We start from the raw sequence: 25,759 nt of genomic DNA, 5'->3' as shown, positions 1-25,759 counted from the left end.
CTGCCAATAAGCACAACTATGTTATTGTTGTAATAAATTCCACCAATCAGTAGAAACCTCCAAAAAACAACATTATGGCCAGCACATACTGGGCAAAATTATTTGATAACTATAGGAAGTGTCTTTACCTCCATCTATGTTGGCCTGTAATAATATTAGAGTGTGTGGCACACAGGCTGGCAGTCATCGCCTTATAAAAACAGCATTAATCTGTTATACATTTATAACAAAACGGTTTGTGCCGTACCTCTGTATAAACGATAGCAGTCATCCAAAAACGTTTGCTCGGGCGGTGTATGGACAGCATGGCCCACAGGAAGACCAGGATTGGGAGGAACAGCGAGATGAGTGATGCGCTCACCATATTGTTGAGGACAATGATGAAGTAGCAGAGTAGTTCAGAATGTGCTGCCACCAAATGATAAAGAGCAAACAATAACCTTAAGGGTCGGATCTGTGACCTGAAGAAATGCTGTGAGTCTGATAGTTCAGGGAATGTGAGCGGCCTGTTGTAGAAAAATGGAATAACAGGTGGTGCTTACTAAATAACATTAATTACAAGAGTAGAAAATAATGCTGCAGATATAACAGGATTGAAAACATCATGTAGAAAATAATGCTGCAGATATAACAGGATTGAAAACATCATGTCTTTTCCCCTGCCATTAAAAAGGGATGCATAATGAAAGGTAATGAAAGTTCTATTAAAGTCTATGGGGAATAGAAGATTTTCCGTTCACCTTTCGTTTCTACTTTCCGTTACAATCTTCTTGAGAGCGTAACGGAAAGCTCAGACGAATGTGTAAACTAGGCTTTACATGTTCCTTTCAGGATCATCCATATTATAGATCAGTGGTACCTGCAGAGCAGTAGTTCGCTGGCAGTCCGAGAGCGTTTTGTTGGTTGGATTTCTAGGGAGCCTTTATCCGATGGGCTCTCCTCCCACACAACAGTGGAGGACACTTGCTCCATACTGTTAGTACGTGTGTTGTAGCCAGTACTGAGTGGTGTGATTATGTCAGTCATGCTGCTGAGGCCCTCCTCTTCTTCACAGCCACTAAGGAAAAGAAGCCATTATAAATGAATACCAATTAACTCCATTAATACTTAATGGGGCACATGTATCATGTCTGGCTTTGTCAGTTTGTTTTTTGGGACTTTTCTTGGTTTTTCTTCTGGTCAAATGTATTTTAGCGATTTATCCTTATTGATATATGTGGAGTTTGGTCTTTAGCGAATTTGTAACTTTTTAAAACAAAAGTTGCAAAAAGTCTCCAAGAGTTGCAATCAGTTCCAAGCTTATTTCTACACCTGGTCAGAGGCAGCTGGAGATTTGTGCCAAAATTTGCGACTTTTTAGGGAACTTAAAGAAGTCGCATCTGGATTCAGGTGATAACTCAGGAAACACTGCAGAAAACTAGACAATGGCAAACTTTGAAAGAAGACAGTTTTAGGTCCAAAAAAAAGTCAGTAATGAGCACAAGTACCTTGAAGAAAAAGGCAAGACAATAGTTTGATACATGTACCCCAATGTATATACCGGTATATATAAACAAACCTTGAAGCCATGCTTGTCTGTGAATCTATGCCCTTATCAAATGTAGTTGCAGCGGGCAGAGAGGATGTGCCAGGTCCTTTCTTGTTCTGCCCAGTCTCATACAGAAAGGACAGATCCTTTCGAGTCACATCCTCACCCTGCAAATGTATGAGAAAACAAAGTGAACTGGTAATTTACCACAATAGCTTCTCAACAGAAAGAGCAACTCTAATATATTCCACCTTAATAAAACAAATACAGAAAATTAACATTTTTACTTTTTAGTTTTTGTTTCATTAACTTCAAGGTATAGCGCTTTATAACCACTCAATGCATTAAATAGGGTGCACACATTGCCAATTATTTTAGATTATCAAAAAGAGTAGGGGAAAAGTTGAAAAGGATCAGGAAAACACCACAAATATATAGAGAGAGATAGGCATTAGAGCCATAAATTCAAAAACTGCATATATAATGACCATTTAGGTGTCAAACACCAAATTCTTTTTCACTATAGAACATCATTAATTATTTTTATTATGAAACTTTACCTTTGACAGCTTTTGGGTTAGAATGTATCTCTCAACCCACAAAACAGTGGACATGTCCACATACTGTTTTGTAAGCGTGCCAAGCCAATCTATAAGACCATCCATCATGGCAAGAAAGAGGACCCAGAGGAACTTCAATATGTCAAGTATACGTTGTACCACATTACTTCCTCCTGTAGGAGACAGATTATGTCAGAAGAGAACACACCTATAGAGCCAAAAACAGCAAAGCCCAATAAACCAACACAACTACCTAGAACTTCAGCTCCAAACAGTCATAAAAGTGACACATCATGCACTAAGCCACCACTTCCTGTAATAATCTGCAATTAGAATTTGTGGAGATGTAATCCACCAAATCTCACCCTCCTCCGGGGGATTCTATGGAGTCTTATGATCCTGCTTAAACTTGCTAATATTTCAATAAAATTGCAATAGTGATTACTGCATCTGACTATAAACCATTTAGGTCTTCTATCTGTCTCCAAAGATGCAGTGGTTTCACAGGAATTAAAATTAAGAATTTGATGCAGAGACAAAGAAAACAGTAACCAGCCTTTGTCGTATTAAGACTGTATTAAGCCTTTGTCGTCACGTGTTATTAGTGGCTTGTGATCAAACAATCTGGAGTAGGTGCTGACATAGTTGTGGGCTAAATATTTATGAGAATATTTTTACAGAATGAAACGTGTTAAATTACCTCAGATACCAAGTTGTTATCTTTGGCAAAGAGCGTGTAGTATATTTTATTCTACATTACATGGTGGGTTGCAAATGAAAATTTTATGTAATGTAAGGAGCGTGTGGAAAATATGTATTTATAGATCTTCCACATATAATTTTAGCTTAAAGGGGAACTTTTTACCTGGAAAGTTATTTTTAGCTGGTGATAGGTTCCAATACTTTCTGCAATAATGAGCTTAAAAATTTGCCTTTGCCCCCCTTGGCTGCAAAAATTGCAATAACCACTTCATGGAAGAAGGCAACTAATCCTTTACAGTTGGCAAGACTAAAAATAATCATGGTTAATGATAGATTGCATTCTCTATTATCTGATAAGGAGACATTATTAACTAAGGTAGGGCAAGATTGGGTTACCTACATCTCTAGAACATCGTAATATGGTATACATGTGACTTTCTTTCCTTCTTAACCATCTGTCCCTATATACCATCGGTTTTTAAGTTGGAATATATAGATTTGGGATTGAAATTCCACTACTTTTTGTCTCCATTTGAATATACTGAAAGTAATATGGCTAATGTGATATCTTAAACGGGCCTCTGTGTAGGCATTATTGTTTTCTATGCCCGTATACTCTTTGTTACATTGACTGTTTTAAAACAAAACTTAAAAAAAAAAAAACTATTGAAAACAAAAATGCCCTTCAGTACTTTAAAAAAAAGTATATTAGACAGTACCTGACTCCCTGCGAGCACCATCCAACAAGTCACAAAGGGTGGGGGCAATTTACAAATGATGGCTCAGTGACTTAATAAACACTACACAAACTGCTATAAACAGGTCCTTTATGTAGATTTACATTCGGGCAAACAATGTGCCCCATGACATCAGATGTATATAATAGACGAGCGCAGAACACACTTTGACATATACATTTGACAAGTCTAGAACACTGAGGAAAACTGATGGAAAAACCCTCCACACTTCCATGTGAACACCCAAATAATGTAAAAGCTTAACTTAATTACAATAATAATAGTGGTCATGATATGATAGAACCTTTTTAGCCATATATAAAAAAGATCCTGCTCACCTTGATCCTCATCTACGGCCCCCTCTTCTTCCATTTCAGCTGCTGGCTCCCCCTCATTTACATTCACCGCTTCTCCTTCCAAAACTAATGAGGATTATGTAAGGATTATTAGACACAATAGACAATATAGGTCTAATAAAAAAAAATTATATTTCCTGTAAATATTGCAATGGAAGGAGAAAATACAATTAAAGTTGTTTTCTGTATTCAAGGACTACCCATTAAAGAGGACCTATCAGGGTGAGTTGGAACATTAACTACTATTACCATTTGGCTAGTCGCTCTGTGCCCGCTATTTAAAAAAAAAAAAACACCCTTTTCACTTAACTAGAGATGGGTCTGATGCATCTCATCGGACCTATCTCTGGTGCCCCCCATGCCTGCGCAGTAATTCAATGAAGCTGGAGTAGTAAACGCCGGCTAGCAAGCGCAGTAGCCACAGCGGATGAAGCCGGGGTGTAGTACACCGCCTTCACAGAGGAACTGCACATGTATGAGGAGCTTAGGAATGAGTATAAAAGGTTGTTTTTTTTTATAGAGGGCACAGCGATCAGCTAAAGGGGGATTTTGGACATTAAAGACCAGTGAGTTGGTATCCCAAATCGCCGTAACAGGTGTCCTGTAAGAGAAGTTCAAAAAAAAAAAAAAAAATTGAGAATGCATCACCCGCTGCTAAAAAGTAAAATAAAATCTGTACCTTTTCCTTCCGCTGATGCTCCTTTCGTTAATATGGGTCTCATCTTCAACGCTTCAGTTCTTTGTCTCTGATGTCTTTTCCGCTCTTTTAATGCAGTTTTGGCGCTAGTGACCCAGGCCTGGTATGCCAACTAAAATATACGAGAGTACCAATAGAATCATACAGCTCAGAAAGCCCAGCAGATGAGAAAACTTCACAAATCAAGAAGCATGACCTGGGATTAAACCAAACAAGTCCCATCTGCAGAAGCTGCTGTTTCAGACTCGCTCCTCATCAGTGCAGAACACTACCTAGAATGCAGGTGATTCGTACTGTACCACACTGCATTACAGGATAAGTATGTTTGTATTCTGACAACTGATTGAAAACAGGCTTTTCATGCTTCCTCAAGTTGTGGTTGTACTTTGTATGTAGAGCCCCTTGAAGTCAAGGGAGTGTGTGTGGTTATCAGGTTCCTAACCGCAATGCCCTTCTCTTCGGAGGAGACTACACCTCCCTTTTTAAAATGGAATTTGCAAACAGATCAAGGAATAGTACGATGTTTTGGTCATCTCAACCTTTGTCAAGTAAGTCTTTACATCATGTATGCTGGTTGTGGCTGGTGAGGCACAATTTGTGAAGACCAACTCTTATTTACAATATAACAAAAGTGGGGAACGAAATAGGTGCTACCTTCTTACTGCTTTTACATATTCTGGAGCTTGTCCTGGTCTAGACAGTCTGGCACTTGAAAGACCTGTTGCAAATGAATCTCATGCAGTGCTCTTGCCCCAAAGACAAGTCTTCTACTCCAGCATAACAGAATAACCCTCCTTGAATTTTATTAGCGATTAAAAGGAGGTACAAAGGAATATCCCTGCTTTTGAAGTTTGAGAAAGTGCTATATGTGCAAAAGAGCCCGTTACCTAAAGAACAACAATGTTCCATTGTATCTGCTTTTAGTTGCTAATTAAATTCAAGGATCATGGATAGTGAGTGCTTCTCCTTTCTTATGTTATGCAATATTGATTTACACTCTTACACATGAAGAAATAAAAAGTACTTTGGTGTGTGCTGTGTTAACAAATTCCATAAAGAATGGGCACCACCTATTACTGAGAGTGCAGCCGTTTATCTGGAAGTATCAACCTTTTCTTTTTTTACAGTAAGACTTACAATGGACTGCATCCTTGCAAAGTTTTTTGTATGGTGTTCTGCAATTGAATGAAAATTCACCTTGGGCTTTCATAAAATAATAATTTATCAATCTAGTTTGTCACAGTATTATCTGAAGAACTATAGCAGAATTTATCATAGTAACTCCCTTATTTACTAAGAGTAGGCAAAAAATATGTTGTGGATTGCTTAATTTAATCCTACCTGGAAGGCACTTTGCTTAGGGGGTCTCTGCTCCTCCATTGCAGACTCCTCTTCTTCCTCACTGTCCGACTCAAACAAATAATAGTCTCCTGAATGCAGAACTGCCGGAAACAAACAGATGGAAAATAAGTATTGGACAACAAAAAATAGTGAGGTTCTGATCACAGTAGAGTCCTGGTTTCCATTATTAATCTTAATATATGCTGATGGATCTCTTTGATACATCATATTTTATATAAGTTTTGAAAGTGCTACCTGAAGCATGATCTAACCAAGGGCGGCTCCAGTGAATCTTCTTTTTAGAGGAATCTTTTTTCTCACCATCTCCTCCACCTGAGAAGCAACCAAACAAATCTTAAGCAGTCTTTTTTATATCAGGATACAATGTGAAGATATTCATTATGGGTAAAAAACCTCTTAATTTTGCTCATCTAATTTTAAAAAATGTTTCTAAAACGTAAAGCTTGAAATTGATATTGGGTTACTGCGGTGAACTTTTGCACGAAAGAAGCAAAATTTAGCCAATTTCTAATTTAAAGCAGTGTGAACAGAGTACAATTTCTATAATGGATAGTGAAATATATGGAGGTCATTACTAGAGACTACAAGTCCACAAGTTTGAACTGTATACATAAAAAAAAAGCTGCTGTACCTGCATTTTCCTGGTCTGGTTCACTCTGTTTCCTTCCTTGATGGTAACGCTCTTGCTTGGCTCTAATTCTTTCCATTCTGTAGAGAACAATTACAAGAACATTATTCACATGTATCTACAACAAGTGTTCAGAGCTTAACATTAAGGTAAAGCAAAAATGTTACAAAAAGAATATTGGAAAATTGTATAACTTTTCCTTACAGTAAAAATATCAATTATTTGCTGAAAGTAGACAACCCATTTAATACCAAAATGCATAACAATTCTTTAATATGCATCAATACCTTAGGGCACATTTATGAAAACGGATTACAATTAATCTCATGATATAAAAGATTCTCAGAAACTGGCCGATTTGTGCAACACAAATATTATTTCTATATATCCAAATATTGTATTGACTATGACCTGGTATGTAAAGGAGCAACATCCATTGTCTAATGGATTATCTATACTGGTTCCTCACAACTATATTAGGTGTACATACTGTTTCTTGAGCTGACTAAGCGATCTTCTCTCGGTTTCTTGACGGAAATCCATGTTTTTCCTAATACTGGCCATAAAGAGCTCAAACCCTCTGCAAAATAATATTTAATAATAATAAATAATAATAATTCCTTTATTTATACAGCGCACACAGATTACGCAGCTGAACCATGCAACAAAAACAATGTGTGGTGTATATGGAAAACATACAATGTAAAATGCACTTATATGCATATGTGAAGAAATGAGCTTTAATGTGGTTTTATACAGATATATACATGTAATACAGTATACAGTATAGGAAATCATACCTGGAGGCCTGCAGGGAGGAAGCACGTAGGTCACAGACCACGTGCAAGAAGTAGGAGCTCAGGAAGACTCTTCTCTGCAGAAGGAGAAAGAAAAAGCAAATGCTGTCCCAGATGATCCCAGCTTCTTCTACAGGCAGTGGACAGTCATGACCTTTGTCTATTTCTCTGGCTAGGGACGGAATAAAAAGTTCATCACAAATAATACAATATTATGATCCTATGCACCACCTGAGTGGTGTACACGCAGAGAGTAAAGGTCTACCATTAGTACCACTTTAAATACTACATCAGAAAACTAAAGCTAACAACTTATAGTTTTCTCACTTTTATATTGATCGACTTCTATGTAAACAGATGTTCATAGATGATCATTCTTTACCATGATGTGTACATTATAAAAATAGATAGATATGGACCGGTCACCAAAATTTTACCACCAGACTAACAATTCCTGGTGATGAAGGGTTACAAGTCCTCCCCATATCACCTAAAGCGGCCAGTGAGGCAGTGTACCATCGTTTTTCTGACTTCAGGCTTCGACTTTTCTCTCTTCTGGGTTGCCAGTAAACCCACCCCCTTATTTTGACTGACAGCCCTGCCTTACATGCATGTCATATGACCAGAGTGAAATCTCAGGTCTTTTAGCCTCCTCACATTAGCAAACTGTACCTGTACTGTACTGTATGTATCTGATCACATTAAATCACAGCAGCCTCCATAGAGGATGGCGAGGAGTAGTCCGTAGAGGCTGCTGTGATTTCAGAAACATACATGGGGTACATTTTGCAAATGTAAAGGGTACAAGACCTTTGATGACATCACCTTGGTCTGCTGAATAGTAGGGAGGCATAAGGGATGGGGAGGGGTAGAGGGGAGGTGGCCGGTCGAGCAAGACACACGCCCTCTGATTCCAGGTAATTTAAGATAAAAATTGATTGATGGGGATGTAAAGGAAACCATTTTTTTTAGCAAAAAGAAAGGTGTCAATTAGTTAATAGGGTTCTATATCAACCTGTCACTAGCTGTATATGTGCAAATGTGGTGACAAGTTCCCTTTAAAAGGATGAATTCTAAGCATCCCTTGAAGGGACTTGAGCAATTGTTGCTGTATAGTTTCCTTAGCATAAATTTAGATGGAAACTATAGCTATGATATTTGTGTTCAAGGTAATGTAGGTAGATCTCAATGAAAAGGCTACAATTCTCCTGCAGCCCCCTGCAACTAAGGGTCAGAACACAAGAGATCCAGTATTCATTTTCCATCGCAAAACAGGCCATTATTATTCTGATGTGAAAAAATCCCTGTAATGTAGTGCTCTCATTTACTAGTAACACTATGCTGTCACATCTAATGGAGTTTATGTTTTACGACAAACTTCTGAATATTCTCGACCTACCTACCATGCTGATATATTTTAGGAAGAGTGCAAATTATCCATCATCTAAAGACAATCTAAAGATCCTGTAAATCACCAATGTTATGCTTCTACTATAGAAATAAAATTCTTGCTTGGCACCTGGTGTCATTATGAAAGGTTTCCAAATCTCCATCTTACAGGTTAATAGTAGACTTTTACAGGATTATCTCCACAATTAGTTCTAGGCTCAGGCAATTGATCTGGTTTGGCAGTACTCACGATTGTAGTAGCCCTTGACGGTGCAAACCAGGCTGAAAAGCTGTATAACCCAGCAAAAATTGTTCTGCATTTGTTGGACGAAAACACAAGACAAGAGCTGGAAGAGAAGAAGGGAAAACAAAAAAGTGTTAAGCAGTGACATCTGTGTGTAAAGATTAGAAAATGATACAATGCCATCTGTAATGCGTCTGCCAGATAAGTGTCAGACACTCAGATGAAACTCTCGGGGGCATTTATCAAACATTTTTAGCGTTTCTTTTTCTCTTTTTTAGCATTTTTGTGCCTTTTGCTGCCATTTTACAGAGTTGTTTTACAGATGTTCGTTTTTATCAGTGTTGCGCCTGATTAGTCATTAGTTTCCAGATGTTTGACGTGTTAAAATGTTTCCAGCCGTTAAAAAGTTGCACAAAAACTGTCTCACTACTGGCATCTTTCATGACAAACCATGTCAAGCATCAATTCTGGGACTGTTTTTAGGTTGTAACTAAAAGGTTATGAAGAAAGGTTAATCCAGGCTTGGATTGGAGTTTGTGTTGAAATCTGAGGGAGCACCAGATTTTTATAGAATGAAATGAGAATGGTGATAGGGTCTGTAGGGAGTAGGGTAGGGCTCCTGTTATCCAGAACAGACTCGGTAGAGACATGGGATGAAATAATTGAGAGTCTAAGGAGATCCATCTTGGGGTGCTTTGTAGTAGAGGGCAAAGTTAGGCAGCGAAAATCCGCCCAGGTGTTTATGCCTAAGAGAGTAAAGTGCTATGCGTGGACGTTTATTGTTCCATACAAATTTAGATATTTTAGAATGGATACGTTTAAATGTTTTCCCTGTGATGATGATGGGTAGTGATCTAAATAAATATAGAAATTTTGGAATGGAGACCATTTTTATTGTGTAAATACGACCCAGCCAGGAAAGGGAGGGTTTAGACCAGTTGTTTAAGTCTATTTGAAATTGCTGTAGTAGGAGAGTGTAATTCCAGCAATATAATGTGGATCTATGTGTTACTAGCCGCATTCCTAGATATGTTATGTAGTGTTGACGAATTTTAAAACCAAAGGAGTAGTCTAGTGCTTCCTGTGTTCTAGGCGGGATATGTAAGCAGTGAGCTTCCGATTTATCCATATTTACCCTTAGTTCAGATACATCATTTAAAGCTCTTGAGAAGTTGTATTAAGTTCGGGAGGGATATGTGGGGGATGATGAAAGATAAGAGCAAGTCACCAGTGAAGAGGCTTACTTTGTAGGTGTTGTAAAGCCATGCATGTTGGGGTTATCCCTAATCGCTGCAGCTAGGGGCTCCATTGCTAGGGCAAAAAGGGCTGGTGATAAGGGGCAGCCCTGGCGTGTACCTCAAGCAATATGAATGGGAATGGGATAAAGCATGGGAGCTTAAGGTACGCTACTGGCTGGTCTTAAAAGTTGATTTTAGAAAGAAGGAGGACAAATATAAGAAGATTACCACAGTCACAGTTTACAATGCTAGATTTTGATTGCAGATTTTATTTAAATAAAGAAATAGTTAAACTGGATCTTCTCAAAAACTTTATATTTATCCAGTATATCTTCCTGCCTTATAACATGCTGCCAAGATATATATCTAACAGGTTCCCTTTGCTCTGAAGAACACAGACATGGATAACCTTATAGATGAAAAATATCAGTCTTTAAATCCAGGATAAAAAAAACACCAATGAGAGGATAAGGGTGACTGAGATTTTTAAAGAATGAAGTCAATTAGGAGGTAATTCATTCAATTATAATTTTACATAACTTTAGTTTATTTAAGAATTTTTAATTATTGTGGTAACTTATTATCTACGGCTGACATTAATATGTAGGATCAATGTGTCAAGTCATTCATAGCAAACAAAGCTACAAGCAATAGAGGTTTCTGAGTATGGGACAGCTCTTACCGAAAGCAGGTTCTTGGACAGTATCACTGTAATATTATAGATGATCAAACAGTCCCATAACACCAGTCTTGCCTTCACAGGCTTCTGAAGGAGTGCCGTGCCAAATAGGAGGAGGTAAAAGCAGGACATCAAATAACCAAGTCCAAAAACACTGATTCGAGTAGATCCTGTGATGAACACAATTGCCAGGACAAACCAGAAGAGGTAACGGAAAACTACAACCTTCAGCATGTCCAGATAAGACCTGAAATTACAGATATTATTCATTTAACCAATAGCATTGGACAATTTGGACAATATTATCAGTTCTCTGTATAAACCAACATGTAGAGAAGACATATTGTTGGGAATTCTTTAAGACTGATGTTTTAAAGGCCTAATACCAGGTCTCCACTCTCCACCCCAACACACCCAAAGTGGCATGTCGGCCAGAAAATCCCCCCCCCCCCCCATTGCCTTTTGTGCATGTTCCCTCTGCTCACGGACACATGCTCCACGTACACGCACCGTGCCGACACATGCTCCACGTACACGCACCGTGCCGACACATGCTCCACGTACACGCACCGTGCCGACACATGCTCCACGTACACGCACCGTGCCGACACATGCTCCACGTACACGCACCGTGCCGACACATGCTCCACGTACACGCACCGTGCCGACACATGCTCCACGTACACGCACCGTGCCGACACATGCTCCACGTACACGCACCGTGCCGACACATGCTCCACGTACACGCACCGTGCCGACACATGCTCCACGTACACGCACAACACAAGAGTAAGAACATAAAGCCAGATCGTCAGACCACTATGTAGTACTACATTTGCTGTACTACATTTTGTGGAAATGTCTGCTTCTCCTGGTACAATCATCTTTTTGATTATTATAATCATTCAGGGAGGAAGAGGGAAAAATAATGCTAGCGCCAATAGCATTCAGTACCTACGAAAAAGAACCAACTGGAAAAACATGGATGTGCTATAAAATACCAAGTCCTGAGGAGGCAGTGGATGGTCCAAGGAACCTCTGTATGAAGTACTTTGTATAAATGACATGCCCAATCCCCTAAAGCCATGCACTATACATAATATATTTCTATGGCTTTTGCCGTGTATATTAAAAAAAAAAAACTCACCGACAGTTTGTAAAATTTGGGACCAAGTTGGGCCGGTCACCTGGAAATTCTATCTGCTCAGTGTTCTCACCAGCAACAGTATACCACTCCTCTTTCTTTTCGTTAACAAATACTTTCCACTGTTGAGACACACACAGTAGCAGTAGGAAGTCACCTGGAAGAGAAGAATAGAAAGTTAATTATTTCACTGACAGGAAAAAAAGATGGCGACAACATTGACAGAAAATAGGAAAGTGAAGAAACAGCGACTGGCAGCACTTCAAGTAACTACTTGGAGGTGCCTAATCCACATAGGCTCAATTCACTTGGTTCTGTTACATTGAATGTTCAAAGCTTTTGGAAGACTTTGAAGTGAAGAGCTCCTCAGTTTACAATGGGTCCTGGCTTTTTACTAAAACCATATAGGACGTGTTCAATAACTAGTTCTCTCATTTAAATAAAGAACACACAATGAAATATTAGGCTCTCTGTAAGAACATACAATGAAAGGAGAAGCTGGAACATTATGTTCTCATTTCCCAATGAAGCATAAACCCTGAATAGAGAACCAAGGATGCCCCAGTATGTATCGTATCTAAAAGAATATGTGAGATATGAAGGGTGGTACACAGAAGCCATAAAGCCAGAATACTTACTTATTAGGTTGGTAGAATTGGGAGGAGTGAAGAAGTCTGGTAGAAACATCCATTTTATTAAAGCAGAGTTCACAGGAACAAATTTGTCCCATCTCCAGGGATATTCTGTCAGCATAAAGTAAAAGGATAGATAAGTTTTTTCAATAAGGGAGCAATGGAGAATGATGTCCCCCATGGCTGAGAACACTTACCTATGCAAAGAACAGGGGGCATACCAAGACAAAGCAGGTACTGCCAGAGGAGGAAGAAAATTAGGAACAAGCAGTACTTAGGCCAAATTTTAGCAATTTTCACTCTCTGCCTCCGGGTCAAGATTACAATCAGCCAACAACCATGAAAGATAACCACAAAGTTCATACGTTGGCCAATTACATTCACAGTTAAAAGGAAACAGATCTGAGATGAGAAAAAAAAAAAAGAGAAATGGAAATTAAGTAGGTGCATAAAATCAGAAACACAGCAGTCTAACAGTGGCTTTACCATAAACCATTGGGGCCCATCAGTGGATTACTGCCCTCTCCCCGTTAGGAACACATTCACGCTTGGCTAAGCATGCATGAATATGGAAGAAAAAGGGGAGTAACTGGGAGAAATGTTTCCAGACAGACAGACCCTCTTCCAATAGCTAAAGGTCCTGTTATTTGTTACATGGGCAGAACATATTCATAGGTTGCTGGCTCTACAAAATAGAGTGTTATTTATGTATAGACTGTTGGGGATAGTGTTGTGTTCAGCCAAGTGTGACAAATGTGTCACGGACACTGTATTAATACATGTGCAAGCAGTTTGCACTCAAAAGATTGTTCAAAGTCAGAGAAAATACTAGTGCAGGGGCTTTAGTAAATGTGGGCCTGTGTATTAGACTACACAATTCTATACCATAGCTTACTCCTTTATGCAGTAGTAAAGTCCTCAAATAGTGACATATACACTGTATGCCTATAATGTGAGAAATACATCACAACAATTTAGGCAACACAAGCACCCGGTGTCTTGCATTTAGACAATAGAAGACACCGGATGCTTGTGTTGCCTAAATGGTTGTGATGTATTTCTCACATATATAGGCATACAGTGCATATGTCACTATGTGAGAAATACATCACAACCATTTAGGCAACACAAGCATCCGGTTTCTTCTATTGTCTAAATGCAAGACACCGGGTGCCGTTTGCCGATCACATGCACTGCCATGGGAAACGCATATGAGATTGGCCGTGGAACGCCCCTGTGGACTTTGATTCAGTTTTAAAATGGAATCAAAACGCTATTGTCTGACAGCAACCTGATAGACATGGCCCCGACTATAATGTTACTTTAGTACTCTCCTCCTGCAAAAGATTTGTAAAGGGATGAAGGAGAATCCCGGACATGTCTGTCACCTACCCTGTGACTACATAGTACACAGAGTTAATGCATTTAAAAGGTTATAGCTTCACTTTTTAGGAATACACAATTTAGTGACCAGCACATGCTAGTTCATGTTTAGTGTGGTTAAACCATCTGACAGGTTCTCTTTAAAATAAGCAGCTAACTTTTCATCTTGAAAAATCCGTCTTGTAGACCTAATTTTCGGGAATTGTATTAATTTCCTTCTTTTAATAGACGTATTATAATGACTGCTTCTTTCTTGAGGAATTAAGATTTAAAAAAAAACTAAGCTGGGGACATTAAAACTCAGCAGTAAATAAAATAGTACTTCTGCTCCTATGGACAGCATAATCTAAAATGAAAACCTTTTCACCTTACCTCTAGACCAAATTTATAGAAAAAATAGTTGATGAAATATTTGATGCAGTTGAGAAGACTCTGATCAAGATGTTGCCGCCACACATCAGGAAACACCGTCTGGTTACGTGGTACCGCTAGTTGGTAGCGTTTACGGTAAAAACTTTGGTGGCGGTACACAATGGCTTCAAATGTTAGGAGGACAAGTACCTGCAAATGATTCTATGGATGTAAAACAAAGAAAAGTGGTTAACAGCATTATACAACAGAAGCCTGATGTGTGTAATCAATGTCTATTTGTAGTTAAACATTTAATGCTAATAAGTGCTAATAGATCCTTTCCACAAAAGGCAGAAATCAGATGTAGTGAATAAATGTGTGATGGCAATGTCTGATGGAAATATGATTCAAGAACGTTTTAGGAAAAATATACACATAATGAAACTTTTTAAAATTAGAAATATGCACCTGGATGTAACCCAAATTAGGATGACCTTTGCGGATTCCAAACCAATTAGCAGGGTCAACTGGTCCACGGTACAATGCAGAGTTCTGGATCTCCTCCTCCAGGAGATTGGTGCCATTAGGAAGCGGCTGAAATATATGAATAAACTCATTAAAAAAATATAAGGATCCTGGTCAATGAGTCTTCCATACAACCAGTTGATTCAAGACCAATGGCAGTCTGCAATGGAAGCACTACAATAATAATAAATTTTAAAAAACCACACAAATACTTCATATTTATTCAGCACAATAAATGTGAAAAGAATAAATTGTTTAATCACCACATCATGGCATTCATAGGTGACTAGTGGTTTCACAAAATCCAGCAATTAGGTTATGTAGGCAGCAGATTGAGCTAGAAAAAAAGTTCTGTCTATAGATTATTGATGGTACAAGTAGGGATTGTGGAGGGCCACTACTCTATAGGTGGAGCCTTCTGCTTCCTGCTTTATATCAAATGTAGGGGGGCCGCAAGCACCACTGCACACATCTGATCAGTTGGTTTTCTGGATATGTGGTTTTGGAGTCCATTTGATTTGCACTTAAGCAGCAATCGATTTAATAACACATGTTGTTCTGGTTTTCAGACACTGAGGTCTACCACTATGGACACACCTGTGTGCAGTTCACAGAATAGTCTTCAGGATTCACTATAGTGAGCTGATACAACATTTTGCAGACAATGATTATCGATGTCCAAATGGTACAGAGGCAGGAGGCCATATGGTGGAAGCGGGAAAAGGGAACAGCAAATGCCCACAGGATTACAAAGAGGAAATTCATCACAGACACCTGAAGAAGATCAAAAAATAAACCACTTAGATTAGTAGTATTATACTAAAAGATAATAGGAGTGAGAAATATGTATAACAACTACACACGCCTTTGACCATATTTAAACTGTTCAAGTCTGCTTACCTCATGCAGGGCCACCCAAACACTGTACATAGCCACAAGCTTCATTACATGGAGCTCAAGCAGCCGCCACAGGAAGACTTGCACCTGGTGTAGAAGCTCTGAGAACTTGTAGAATAGCACTGAGAGACGCTGCGCAACCAAATCCCACTTGCTGAGGGTGGCTGGAAGAAAAAAAAAAAAAATAGATAGGCTACATGCACATGTGGCCACACAAGATCACAGCCCCGATAGAGGTCTGTGGCACCGGGTCACTTTGTCTCACCGCACCATAACCCAAACCGCAAAAGATTGGACATGTTCTATCTTTAGCTGGATTGCGGCTGCTAGCCTTACTATGCACATGGGAAAGGTGAGGAGCGCTCCCCTCTCCCCTTCTCTGCACCCGGCCTTGTGCTATGCCTAGGATATGGCCCTGGTGAGCACACGGTCGTGTGCAATTAGCCTTAAAAAAGACATTAAGTCAAATCAGTGTTCGTGCACACCCATGTGCCTCTTCAAGTACCGTAGATCAAATTAATTTACATGATATCCCTGATCCTAGTGCCTAATGTATATTTAGGATTTCTATAAATCTTGTTGTGTAATGTTGGGTTAAAAAGTTTTCTCCTGAATATTCTTCCTAAATATTATTTATGAACACCTTTTGCCACTTACTTAAGATAAGACAAACAGCATCCAGGCAAAATATTATTGTGACATAAAGCTGGACTTTGCTTCTATTGAGTCTAGCTCCGACACCGAGTTATAATGTTTTACCTTAATAAAATAATAACAGGAATGGGGTGGCATAAAATTGGACTCCTCACCTTCAGGCATAGCATCCTCTTCTGGACACTCCACTTCCTCCTCCTCCTCTTCATTGGCAGAGGCTGCATCATCATCATCTTCTTTAGGATCACTAGCAAAACAATAAAAATTATAAACATTTATGAATATTCAAAGAAAGAATATAAAAATATCCTGCCATATTTTGGCCACCAAAAAGCAGAAGTGTAAAACTGGCCAGGAGGATATTCTGTTAGTATACTCATACTATGTAGGGTATAAATATTAAAACCTATTTCAAAATTCCCATTTTAGTCCTACCTCCCAAAAAATTAAATAAAAATCTATCAATGTAGGACGCACCCCCCAAATAATGCTTGCTAATTAAAATGTTTACTTAATGAGCCTGAAGTGCTAGGGGTGCAATACCACTGCTTTTTGTAGTGTACTGTTTGAGATTACATTAGGCAGAGGAAGGGGGAAATGCCAACGAAGCAGTGCGAGACATGATCCTGTACACTGTAACAGCCTGTGAAGCCAGATTGCAGGGGGGCTATGGTAGCCCTTTTGGCTCTTTAGCAGAATTGTAAAAGTTGATTTTAGAGGGAAGGAGGCCATGGATAACAAATAGAAGATTACCACAGTCACAGTGCCTGGATCAATGAGTGTCCCCGGTTCATAATGTTTTGATTTTAAAAGTAGATTTCATTTAAGGTGTTAAAACTATAACATACACTCACCACTTTATTAGGTACACCATGCTAGTAACGGGTTGGACCCCCTTTTGCCTTCAGAACTGCCTCAATTCTTCGTGGCATAGATTCAACAAGGTGCTGGAAGCATTCCTCAGAGATTTTGGTCCATATTGACATGATGGCATCATACAGTTGCCGCAGATTTGTCGGCTGCACATCCATGATGCGAATCTTCTGTTCCACCACATCCCAAAGATGCTCTATTGGATTGAGATCTGGTGACTGTGGAGGCCATTTGAGTACAGTGAACTCATTGTCATGTTCAAGAAACCAGTCTGAGAGGATTCCAGCTATATGACATGGCACAATATCCTGCTGAAAGTAGCCATCAGATGTTGGGTACATTGTGGTCATAAAGGGATGGACATGGTCAGCAACAATACTCAGGTAGGCTGTGGTGTTGCAATGATGCCCAATTGGTACCAAGGGGCCCAAAGAGTGCCAAGAAAATATTCCCCACACCATGACACCACCACCACCAGCCTGAACCGTTGATACAAGGCAGGATGGATCCATGCTTTCATGTTGTTGACGCCAAATTCTGACCCTACCATCCAAATGTCGCAGCAGAAATCGAGACTCATCAGACCAGGCAACATTTTTCCTATCTTCTACTGTCCAATTTCGATGAGCTTGTGAAAATTGTAGCCTCAGTTTCCTGTTCTTAGCTGAAAGGAGTGGCACCCGGTGTGGTCTTCTGCTGCTGTAGCCCATCTGCCTCAAAGTGCGTTCAGAGATGCTCTTCTGCCTACCTTGGTTGTTACGGGTGGCGATTTGAGTCACTGTTGCCTTTCTATCAACTCGAACCAGTCTGCCCATTCTCCTCTGACCTCAACAAGGCATTTCCGCCCACAGAACTGCCGCTCACTGGATGTGTTTTCTTTTTCGGACCATTCTCTGTAAACTTCTAGAGATGGTTGTGTGTGAAAATCCCAGTAGATCAGCAGTTTCAGAAATACTCAGGCCAGCCCTTCAGGCACCAACAACCATGCCACGTTCAAAGGCACTCAAATCACCTTTCTTCCCCATACTGATGCTCGGTTTGAACTGCAGGAGATTGTCTTGACCATGTCTACATGCCTAAATGCACTGAGTTGCTGCCATGTGATTGGCTGATTAGAAATTAAGTGTTAACGAGCAGTTGGACAGGAGTACCTAATAAAGTGGCCGGTGAGTGTATACTTTCAGTAAAAGAAGAAATATATACAACATTTTCTACAATATGGTCACTGTCATGAATATGGATCATGATTTGTCTAATGCAAGATGTCCAAGTAACCATAAATATGTAAAAAGTGATGAAAGATATAGTAAAAGAGTAACCACAGTAATACATTTTTTATTAGCTGTTATGGTATGTTGTATGAAACAGATTTACCGGTACTTATAAAACAACCAATGCAGCAATCCACAGTGGTTGGACTCCAACAAATTCTCGCATAACAGTTAAGAAAAAAGTGGGATGTGGACCCCATTCCTGACAAATTGGTTTGAACTATCCTCCACTGGACACGAATAGAGTTTTAAGCTCCAGGTCTGTAGACATTATTTGCTTGGGTCCTAGAAATGACAAATCTGATTCTGTATGTTATGATGGATTGTGAGCGATTGGGATTTAGTAAGAATAGTGGTCTCCTAGCATTCATACACAAAGATTTACGGATTTATGTGCTCATTGAAACTAATCAGAGTTCTGCTTTCAATTAATAAACCACAGTGGGGAAATGAAAGCCGAGCTCTGGTTGTTGCCATGAACAACTAGAACACTTCTTCCTCAGATACAAAGGTATTTGAATATTACAATTTTTAACATTTTAACATATTGGAACATATTTAGCAGTACTCACTTGGTTTTGTAAGAAGTATTCGTTGGGGATGAAGTTTGAGAAATGTCGGTTATGTGCATGAACAGCTTATGGAAGTAATGCAGCTGAAGAATACACGCCAGGAGGAAGAAGCCAGGTATAAGAATGCTGGTAAAAAGTTCAGACACACTGAACTGTTCAAGTCCCATAGCACTCAATCTAAAAGTAGACATCAGCAAAAGAATGGGAAAAAAGGAAAATATGTGTTTCAAAAAGTTATTTAAATAGTTAAAAGGAAATTACCACTGAATGCAACCTCTACAAAGCTCCATCGTGCACAATCAGATCAATGCACATTCAGACAAAAAACTTTGTTGATTAGCAGGCTCCTTCCGTTACAAAATGTAATTTTATATTTATGTAAATGAGGCAGAAGTGCTTTGGAGGCTGGTACAAGAGCCCCTCTGGGTCCTGGTTTCAAACCCCGAGCAGCAGTTCTCCTAACTTCCTGCCTCCTCTGGCAGTGCTCCTTGTAGATGACATCACCCAGAACTTGGGACTTCATGCACAAAGACAGCATCTGTAGCTTACAACCATATGGGAAAGAGCTGCAATTGCATACACAACCTGATGGCTATTATAGATAAATTGGTTACTAAAGTTTTCATTTAGCAAAAAAAAACAAACATACTGTTCATCAGTAAGCGAAGTCAAGTTCCTCCAGTATACGGGAAATTCTTCAAACTGGTACGTATAGATGGCAATGAGGACAAGCATTGTGTAAGCCACCACCAGCCACCAGAAGAAATTCAGCAGTTTCCTCCAAAGTGCATAATACACCTATGACAATACAAAACAAGGACATTATGTAATATGATGAGGGAATGTGTAAAATTATTGGTGAAGCCATCATTTTTATTATAGTTTGTTTTACAATCAGCAGAGGCCATAATAGCCTTGGGGGATACGATTGTATTGCATCCATTCCAGCCTCTGCTGAGTATACACTCTGGAAGGACAGCTACTTTACTGGTGAAACACCCTGAACACAGCATGATTGGCTGCTGGCAATGTTCACTCCTCCTCGAACTTTCAGGGGAGCAGGGTAGAATGGAGTCTAAAGGACAGTCTTGTACTTCAAAGTGTCTGAAGCTGGATGATACAAGTCTGGTACAGCTTAAACTGCCTTAGGTTTTACACCTCCAATTTGTTTGCCATAATTTACGCCACAATGTATTATATTTGCATAAAGTTTGGTGCATGCCCCTTTTCAAATAAAGAATTATCATCTGTTTTATTACACCATTAACCTTTTTACATACATGTCACAAAAGACTCAAAAACTTCTATAACCTTAAATAAATGAGGTGGTAGGGATTTGATTGCCTATTTCTGCACTCACCTGGAAGATGATCAGGCAGAGAAGAAAAAGGAACATATAGACAATTTTATAAACCACAAGCCGTCCGGCAAAGCTGACTACTATGAACATTCCTCCGCACACGTATATCCAGTACTTGGCATAGAAGCTCATCACCTGGTCTCCAAAACATTTCAGCAGGTTCCTCTCTGTGGACTGACCTGTGAGAACAGAAATTTGACACTCCATTTTCACTTAAACACAAGTAACAAAGCTTAAGGTAAAGTACTCACCAGATTCAGGCACAGCCACCTCTACCAGAGCAGCTGTCACCCGCTTCCGTTTAAGGAGTTGCTCGGTGACAAACTGATGGAGTAGGAGCCAGAAAGTCAAAGTGTACAGAAGCTGTAGGGAGGAGCACAGAGATTATGTGCCGCATATATGTAACAAATGTTCTCAATTTACACAAAGCTGCTAAACATAATGTGCAAAATGAACATGAGCCCTACATCAGATTATAAAGTGAAAATAATAATAATCATAAAGAAATTGATCATCAAATTTAACATTCCAGAAACATTTACATCTTCCTATACCTAATAAAATATCCATTCCAATAGAAGTACTGACCATGGCTCCTAAGTTGAGGCAGGGGTAAGGTGCCCGGGCAAGCCCCAGCTGTGAAAGCCTCATAAAACCTAGTTGCTTTGGTAGTTCATTTTCCAGGTCCATGCTCCAGACATACTGTAAACTGCAGAGTGTCACTGCATACAGGAGAATGAAGGGAGAACACAACATGGCGAATTGTCGTCGGTTGCGAACCATCCAAATTAGACAAGCCCAAAGCAGTAGAACGAAGGTCAGCCAACTGTGATAAGTAATGCTCCACACCTGGGGGGAGGGTTAAGAAAATGGATAGATACTAACATATATATACAAATTATCCTGTAAATATTTGCAGAAATATAATCTAATTTATACATAATACTTACATGATATACACAATGTATTCCTGTACTGACACTCCAGGCAAAACACATATTATAAATGGTGGCCAAGAGAAAACACATGTTGTGCTTTAAAGGGGTTGTCCAGTTTCGGCTAATTATTGATATTGTTTGGGTAATTAAAATTTTACTTAAAATATCTGGAATATTGTATCATTTCCTCACAGTTTTCAAGATCTCTGCTTGCTGTTATGCTATAGAAAGCTACAATATTTACTTCTAGTCGAAAGAAACGTATCCATAATCACATGATGTCACGCAGTTAAGTGAGCCGTTCTTATCATTTGTGTTATAACGAGCCATGTACCTGTGTGACATCACATAGTCATGAAAAAGTTTCTTTCAACTGGAAGTAAACAATTTCTTGCTTTCTATAGTAGGGCAGCAAGCAGATATCTAGAAAACTGCAAGGAACAGATACAGAAAGTATATTGGAAAATTGTATAACTTTTCATTACCCAAACAATATCAATTATTTTCTGAATGTGGACTATCCCTTTAAGGACACGTTAATGTTTGTACACTTGGGATGCAGGATTTACTTTAAATCAGGACAGAACCACCTCCTAACACTTGGGGGAGCAGTTGCCCTGCAGACCTTTCCAAAATTAGTCAGTCATTCACGATTTGACAGAGCAGCACTTGTGTAGAGCATAGACTATTCAAAGTGCACAGCACCTCCTACACCATGTACATTCCACAGAGCTGTCAAAGCACAAAGTGATGTCATATCAAAAGGAAACTCCTTATTGGTCAGCTTTTACAGACAGATGGACTCTTTTTCCCTCTGTAGATTTTGGGACTTCATAAAGGGGTTGCTCCTAGGCAGTTCTACATGTGCAATTCTGTCCTTTTCTGGGGATGTTGCCAAATTACATGCAAAAGAAGAAAAACTTTGCCCGCATCACATCTGCCAGCTGCTATACAGTGAAGGATGGGGGAAGGGAACCTCTAAATCTCCCCTCCGGTGACTTGTGTTCAAGAAACAATGTATTTATAGCACCGTTAAAAGTTAATTTGCTTTTATTCCATTAAAGAAGAAATGTAAGCAAGCTGACAATCCGCAGATGATATCAGAACTGTGCCGTAACATTAGACATTTTATAAGTCCTTCAGGCCAAATGATTCCATTTTGTATAAATGTGACAAGTCTTATAAAAGTTCTTAATACATAATATGGGGTGAGAGTGAGTAGTAGCTGACAAGACATCAGCAACATATTTTTAGTCATTTGTTCACTTACTTTAGAGAGGGGTTTTTCTGCTGCTCCTGTGCCAACACACCCCTAGTAATCTGCCAGTCTAAATACTGGGCTCCAGCGATGATGTGATGTGTTATCTGGAGCAGAGTGCGGGACCCTGGAGAGTGTTGGCACAGGAGTGGCAAGGAATTTATAAGGTGAATTTAACTCCTTTTGTCATTTTAGATCATTTTAAGTGGTTACCCTTTTAAAATACTCAACTATACCAAGTATCACTCATTGTGCATTATAACTTCCAGTATAAACTGGGGGGAAAGACTGTCATAATTGGAGATTAGGTACCAAAACAAATGAAACATTTAGAAACTACAAATCTAGATGAATCACAGAAACCAGAATTAATATAGGATTTCATTGACTAAACAGTTTAAACGTTTATAAAGCAAGTTTTCCATGTGCATGTTATAGTACACATGGTTACAATCACCTTTTTTCTGTAAGATGGTCTTAGTTCCCATTGTCCATCACCTCCAAAAAGGTGCTAAAGAATATGCTACTTTTTTATATGAAATTCAAGGTTTCTGCTTGCTCTTCCAAAATGGGCACATTGATATATATACATATACACACATATACATAATATATACACACATATATATATATATATATACACATATACACACATATACATAATATATATACACAACCACATCCCCCTATATACTATATATAGTATTCCATCATACGTATGATAAATATATATATACACACACTCACGGTCCCCTACTTAAGAACACCCGACTTACAGGGGACCCCTAGTTACAAACGGACCTTTGGTAATTTATTGTACTTTAGCCCCAGGCTACAAAAATCAGCTATAACAGATATCAAAGGTGTCTGTAATGAAGCTTTATTGTTAATCCTGGTTCTTATGACAACCCAACATTTTTAAAATCCAATTGTCACAGAGACCAAAAAAATTTTGGTCCATGGTGACCATGACTAAGGACGACATTCCAGTATCTGTCCGAAACGCGTAGGTCTGCCGTTTCCACCTATTTTTTTAACAGGGAAAATTCCAGCTCATTTTTTATTATGGCTTTTGTGTTATTTTTGGAATTTGCATAAAATGGATTGAATAAAGAAAATGCAATTTTAAAACTATTTTTCACGAGTGCTGGATCCATCTACCACTTCATTACAAAAATTTTTTGGCTGGGTTACAATTATAAAATATACAGTTCCGACTTACATACAAATTCAACTTAACAAACCTACACAACACACACACATATTTATATATATATTTATTATGATATGTTTTAGTCCACGTCCCTCATGTCTTGGCTGATACGGCGTATCCTTCAGGTGCTAAGGGCATTGGGCAAAACTACTGCTCAAAAAACCTGGCACAAAAAAACCTGCAGTAACATTCTGTACCTTCCCATCCTGCCACCCTTTTTGTCTTACACTCAGAGTAATATGTAGGTGTAACCTGCTGCTTTATTCACATGAGGCTCTAGACTAGAGAACATGTCCCTTTGAATTCCCACTACCTTGTAGAGAGGGGTAGCTTTCTGTCACTGGAACTTTTAATACCATCAGCCAGGCTACTTTGTTTAACTCACAGACGACTTCATGGAGTTAAACGACAAAGTTCGTACCAGCTTGTGAGGGTAGCGATAAATCTGCAACATTTTCATATAAATAGGTGCATCCATTTACGGACAATAACAAAAAGGTTATAAAACTCAGACACGAATGTGAAATACATTTAGTCATTGTGTTACTAACACAATCGCTATATTTAACAAAAATACTGAAAAATAGACCATTAGCCAAAAGGACATCAATGACATTATTGTATATGGGTGAAATATAACCGTAGCGGGGGGAACAGTATAGAAGAAAAATATGCCACGCAGAGCTGAATATAATAAAATGTTATACGGCAACACTTTTTTCCTATAAGCAGGTAACAACAATAAACCAGCGCAGCTAATGTACTACCAGGTGCAAATTCATGAAAGCAAATGACTATTCCTTACCCAACATTACACTGTAATTTCCATTACAAAGCCATGTCATGAGCTTTTCTGCACATACTTGCAGCCCTGGCATCATGTTGCTCCTTCCTGAGAAACTTGGCATTAAAAGAAATACCTAGAAGTAAAAACTTAGGAGGCACTGGAGTCATAAAAACCACTACTTGAACTTTCTTAAGAAATATCTAATGCCGTGTCCCATTCTGTAAAGGAAAGCGTCCATCAAAATCCCTCATGATAAATCAGGGACACTTACTCATGGAGCCAGGTACTTAGACTGTGTTAATCTTCTTATATTTGTTATCCATGGCCTCCTACCTTCTAAAAGCAACGTTTAAAAATATATTAATGAGCCAGAAGGGCTCCTGGGGGTGTTACCACTGTCCCTCCATAGTGTAATTTCAAAGGCTGTTTGTCTGATGTAAACTAAATTCAGCAGAAGAAGTTTTAACACACATTGGGAGGAGTGAAGTGCTCCTTGCACACAGTAACAGCCTGTGACACTACAGAGGGGCTCTGGTAACAACTCTAAGAACGCTTCTGACACATTAGCATAATTTTAAAAGTTGATTTAAGATGGAAAGAGGATATCGAAAACAAATATAGAAAGGTCTGAGTAAGTGCCCCGGTTTATATTACTTGACTGATGGCAGATTTCCTTGAAATTAAAGGGAACCCGTCACCACTATTTTCACAAATACAGGTAGTGACAGGTTCCTATAGTTTTAATAGTTAATAGTTTTACCTGGTAACTAAGCATGGCTACAGCGAGTCCAGGTGGGTGTAGCCCCCTCGGGCTGAGTCCAGCAGCTTCTCTCCCTCCCTATTGTTGTATGCTGCTATAATGTCATGTGACCAGGGTGACATCATCGCAGGTCCTATAGCTTTTGTAGCATTAGGAACTGTACATAAAGGATATATGTCATGAAATCACAGCATATTTTATCACATGAAATCACAGCAGCCTGC

General features: G+C 39.0%; 1 protein-coding gene across 2 annotated transcripts in view; it reads right to left on the bottom strand.

The window, feature by feature from the left end:
• Positions 1–25,759, bottom strand: part of PIEZO1 (piezo type mechanosensitive ion channel component 1 (Er blood group)) — a 135,608-nt gene that overhangs the window by 19,538 nt on the left and 90,311 nt on the right. For both annotated transcript variants that reach the window (XM_072117469.1, XM_072117470.1), the window contains exons 12-37: positions 21,168–21,428; positions 20,831–20,942; positions 20,580–20,758; positions 19,869–20,017; positions 19,220–19,396; positions 16,659–16,750; positions 15,853–16,013; positions 15,550–15,726; positions 14,896–15,021; positions 14,449–14,649; positions 12,891–13,095; positions 12,700–12,804; positions 12,065–12,218; positions 10,921–11,164; positions 9,007–9,103; positions 7,371–7,539; positions 7,061–7,150; positions 6,574–6,650; positions 6,177–6,254; positions 5,922–6,022; positions 4,563–4,692; positions 3,866–3,949; positions 2,089–2,261; positions 1,559–1,695; positions 860–1,057; positions 248–506 (exon numbers count right to left, since the gene is read on the bottom strand). In XM_072117469.1, coding sequence (XP_071973570.1) covers positions 248–506; positions 860–1,057; positions 1,559–1,695; positions 2,089–2,261; positions 3,866–3,949; positions 4,563–4,692; positions 5,922–6,022; positions 6,177–6,254; positions 6,574–6,650; positions 7,061–7,150; positions 7,371–7,539; positions 9,007–9,103; positions 10,921–11,164; positions 12,065–12,218; positions 12,700–12,804; positions 12,891–13,095; positions 14,449–14,649; positions 14,896–15,021; positions 15,550–15,726; positions 15,853–16,013; positions 16,659–16,750; positions 19,220–19,396; positions 19,869–20,017; positions 20,580–20,758; positions 20,831–20,942; positions 21,168–21,428 — 3,936 coding nt within the window. The remainder of the gene's footprint in view (positions 1–247; positions 507–859; positions 1,058–1,558; positions 1,696–2,088; positions 2,262–3,865; positions 3,950–4,562; positions 4,693–5,921; positions 6,023–6,176; positions 6,255–6,573; positions 6,651–7,060; positions 7,151–7,370; positions 7,540–9,006; positions 9,104–10,920; positions 11,165–12,064; positions 12,219–12,699; positions 12,805–12,890; positions 13,096–14,448; positions 14,650–14,895; positions 15,022–15,549; positions 15,727–15,852; positions 16,014–16,658; positions 16,751–19,219; positions 19,397–19,868; positions 20,018–20,579; positions 20,759–20,830; positions 20,943–21,167; positions 21,429–25,759) is intronic.

This window comes from Engystomops pustulosus, chromosome 7 (genome assembly GCF_040894005.1).
Source record: "Engystomops pustulosus chromosome 7, aEngPut4.maternal, whole genome shotgun sequence".
In the NCBI taxonomy this organism is placed as follows: Eukaryota; Metazoa; Chordata; class Amphibia; order Anura; family Leptodactylidae; genus Engystomops; species Engystomops pustulosus.
The sequence above is the reverse complement of the archived record's forward strand: the minus strand, read 5'-3'. Positions and strand labels throughout refer to the sequence as shown.